Below are 3829 nucleotides of genomic sequence, written 5' to 3'. Positions count from 1 at the left end.
CGCTCGCTCTCTGCCTCTCTCGCTCTATCTCTCTCTCTCGCTCTCTCTCTCTCTCTCGCTCGCTCGCTCTCTCTCTCTCTCTCGCTCGCTCGCTCTCTCTCCCTCTCTCTCTCTCGCTCTCTTGCTCTCTCGCTCTCTCTCTCTTTCTCTCCCTCACTCGCGCTCTCTCTCTCCCTCTTTCGCGCTCTCTCTCTCCCTCTTTCGCGCTTTCTCTCTCTCACTCTCTATCTATCTATCTCTCTCTCTCTCTCTCTCTCTCTCTCTCTCTCTCTCTCCCTCACTCACTCTCTCTATCTCTCTCTCTCTCTCTCATGAATCTCTAGGCGGCGATATATCGTGTGACCGACGGGGTCCCTGCCCTGCAGTGTGCCGGTGCCGTGCTTCAGCCCGGATGGATCCTCACGGCAGCTAGCTGCCTTCGCCGGCGGTCCGAGCAGCGGCTCGTCGCCGCCGTAGGGGAGACCATCCTGTCGGGCTCGCTCGCAGACGACGTGCCGCTGTTCACGATTTCCGATGACGTCACCGTGTTCGACTACCTAGCCCTTGTGTCGGTGTCGCCGCACCCATTCACACCGCAGAGGGACGTGCCGAAGGTATGTGAACTTCCAAGTGAGATTCAGCCGATTTGCAAAAAAACTTGTTGGCAAATGAATTCCAAATGTATATGTGGTCAAATGTATGTCCATTGACTTTCTGTGAGAGCCGGTAATCTTGACGTTTGCAGAATGTTCGGAATACCAGGTATAGAGACGGCTAATGTATATGGTCGCCAGGCACAGTTTGCCGATAAGATTTCGGAACGTACCACAGCCGATTACACTAATCGCACTGGCCTAAGCAGAAGTCAGCTGACTTTGATGATAAGGAATCTCAGTTTGCTAGGCGAGCCCGCGTCCTCGCTATAAATAACTCGTCGAAATATTCGCCACATTTCAAGGTCAAACGCTCTATTACCTGCACTGGGCTGAACTCTCTACAGTCAGGAAATGTAATCGATGTCTTTTCTAACGCTCTATACCGACACAAATGCCGCGCGCGAAAAGACCGCGCACATTCATGCGATCACGCAAACGGCGTTGGTTCTTTCTCTCTGCAAAGGCGGTCTGTCTGCCGGATGTCGACAGCAGCGCCACGTTGCGGTCGCTGCCGCTGACGGTGACGGGATGGGGCGCCACCTCGCGGCTCTCCCGTCGACGTGTCCGCGCGGCGCGCGTCACTCTGCTACCGACCGCCGTCTGTCGGTCGGACACATCGACGCAGGTATTCATCCGCCGACCGCCCGTCGTCTGCACGCTCAGTCCGAGACTGATGACTGTCTCACAGCCGTGCGTCGCCACGACGGGCAGCCCTCTGCTGCGACTCGATCCCTCCAGGCGGCGCTACGAACTCGTCGGACTTCTCACGGACGCCACACAGCAGGGGTGTCCGCAGACAGGTCACGTGACCTACACGTCGGTCGGCGAGTACGTGGACATAATCCGGCTCGCTATTGCGTTGGGAAAGCAATAAAGTAGGAGAGGAGCAAGTTACAACGATGACGATGGTAATTTGTGGCTGATGATCGAGATGAAGGCGGTTATTATTGATCATTATTATGATCGTACGTCTACTATGTACTAAGTACCCACGCGCGCAATCAGCTATCGCCACCAGACAGTGTCCGAATGATGGCGATTAGAAAAATCGATGAAATTATTGTATGTTTTTGTTGGCGCCGTGGTTTGTGTGCGTTCTGTCCATAGAAATATATAGAGACACTAGTCTACCTAGTATATTATTTCTATGGTTCTATCCAATCTCCCAGCCGTCGTAATTTGCCTATTGAGGCTTCTCGGCGTACTCATCAAAAGAGAAGATCAAGGTCAAGATGAGTTATAGAGATGCGAGGAAGGTGGACGCAAGTCGTTCGTGCGCTAGATGAATACTAATTAAGTTGGATTCATAATTTACGAAACTCGGCGTGCATTCATTATTGATAGTGCGTGCCCACTATATAGACGCCTCTGATGCTATATAATAACAACAAAATCTAGCGATCAACGTCAGAGGATTTTACGAGCAATTAATTTGACAACGATTCCTATAGTTTGCATCCATCGCGGTAGCATTTCTCCTAGCATAAGTAAGATAGAAAGTGCACAGTCAGCTAATCAGTCGGCTGCCTGTCGTGGTAATTAATTGACATAATGAGATAAACATGTACACAACGGGAATAATGAGTTATGGCTATAATGATTATATAGCTACGTGAACTGCGGAATATACAAAAAATAAATAAAATCCGCTGGCCAGATTTACGGTTGGATTAAAGACTTTCCTTCCTATCTTGGCTTTTTCTTACAGTAGAACGTCTGTAATATGATATTCAGCGCACCGTCTGGTTCAAGCTATTTGGATTTGCATGGTCTAGCAGTAGGCGGCTTAGCATCACGACCCGCTAAGTGATCTCTCAGTTCACACGCCTTGTTTCGTTTGCACCATTTGCCATTTAGAAAAGCTGCTTAGACGGTAACTAGCGCCTAGCCGACTGTTATAAACCACGAGCTGAAAGATCTCCGCGTCTGTTATTCGTTAGAGCGCATCATCCAGATGGTAGATGTCAATAGGTTTATTGCAAAGAAAAAAAGAAAAAACATTGCGCAAAAAAATATATGCGGGTTTAAGAATGCGTTGAAACCGGTGAATAACACGCCCTATCTAATTATTAATATATTTTTGCTTAATTGATTTTTTATCAGCAAATCAACGCAATAATTCTTCCTTCCACGCATTGCTGTACCATAATTGTTCAGCTTCCGAAATCTAAGTATAACGCATGTCCGTGCTTTGGAATTACACCATCTAACTACATTAGGCACCGATGAGTCACACGTTGCTGTTGATGTAATCTATATAATGTCGCAATTTCTTTGACCTGGCCTTTGAAACTTCCTCACTTCCATGCCTTTTACAACACATCACTCTCGCTTAGTCTAGTGTCATGCTACATGGTATGCATGAGTGCATCTATACGCTCGCTTGCATCTATACATTCATCTAAATCCTTTTGAACATCCTCAAGGATCAATGATCGATGTACACTGGTGATGATCAATGTATCAATGATCAATGGATTCGAATTTAATTCCTGTACGGCTGGCTGCGTGTGCATGGGATTTAGATAAACTCAGTTAAGGGGTGACAATATGAGAAGAAAGAATCTTTTTTAAACTGAACAGGCAAGCACCAGGAACAGTGACACACTCAGGGTAAGAGAGTCTTGTACCCTTGAGCTTGTAACTTGCCTGTTGTGGAAATAGGCTAATTTTAATGTCATTAATATCGTGATATAAAAGAGATATCAAGGGGACGTATCGATATAAAAAAGATATCTAGGGGAGTTAGATATAAAATAGATATTAAGGGGGGTTTAGATATAAAATAGATATCAATGGGATATAAAAGTCGGCCGTTCATTTGAGTCTGATCAAAGCGAGCTTGAAAGGAAGACGTTGCTCTTCCAAGTGAAATGAAATGGAATGAAGTGAAGTGAAAGCGAAATACAGGGCGGGTGCATGTTCGCTTTGTTTCGCTCGCTTTCGTTGCGCGAGCAAGCGAAATAGAGACCGGGGCATCTTGGCTTCGTTTTGCTCGCCTTCGCTACGCGAGCAAGCAAAATACAGAGCGGGGCATCTTCGCTTCGTTTCGCTCGCCTTCGCTGCTCGAGCAAGCGAAATAGAGAGCGGTGCATCTTCGCTTCGTTTCGCTCGCCTTCGCTGCTCGAGCAAGCGAAATAGAGAGCGGTCGACGACGTGTGTGCAGGTGCGCCTTGTCTTAATGGTGGCGAATG

At 47.5% G+C, this 3829-nt stretch overlaps 1 protein-coding gene across 1 annotated transcript in view; it reads left to right on the top strand.

Moving 5' to 3' along the window:
- The window catches only part of LOC106814317 (transmembrane protease serine 4-like), a 7228-nt gene extending 4911 nt beyond the window's left edge, over positions 1 to 2317 (top strand). The window contains exons 2-3 of the mRNA XM_014818618.1: positions 324 to 593; positions 1099 to 2317. Of these exons, the coding sequence (XP_014674104.1) occupies positions 324 to 593; positions 1099 to 1509 (681 nt within the window). The 3' untranslated portion in view covers positions 1510 to 2317. The remainder of the gene's footprint in view (positions 1 to 323; positions 594 to 1098) is intronic.
- Positions 2318 to 3829: the final 1512 nt, after the last annotated feature.

This window comes from Priapulus caudatus, unplaced genomic scaffold (genome assembly GCF_000485595.1).
Source record: "Priapulus caudatus unplaced genomic scaffold, Priapulus_caudatus-5.0.1 Scaffold904, whole genome shotgun sequence".
NCBI lineage: Eukaryota > Metazoa > Priapulida > Priapulimorpha > Priapulimorphida > Priapulidae > Priapulus > Priapulus caudatus.
Note: the sequence above shows the minus strand (reverse complement) of the source record. Positions and strands in the feature narration are given on the sequence as shown.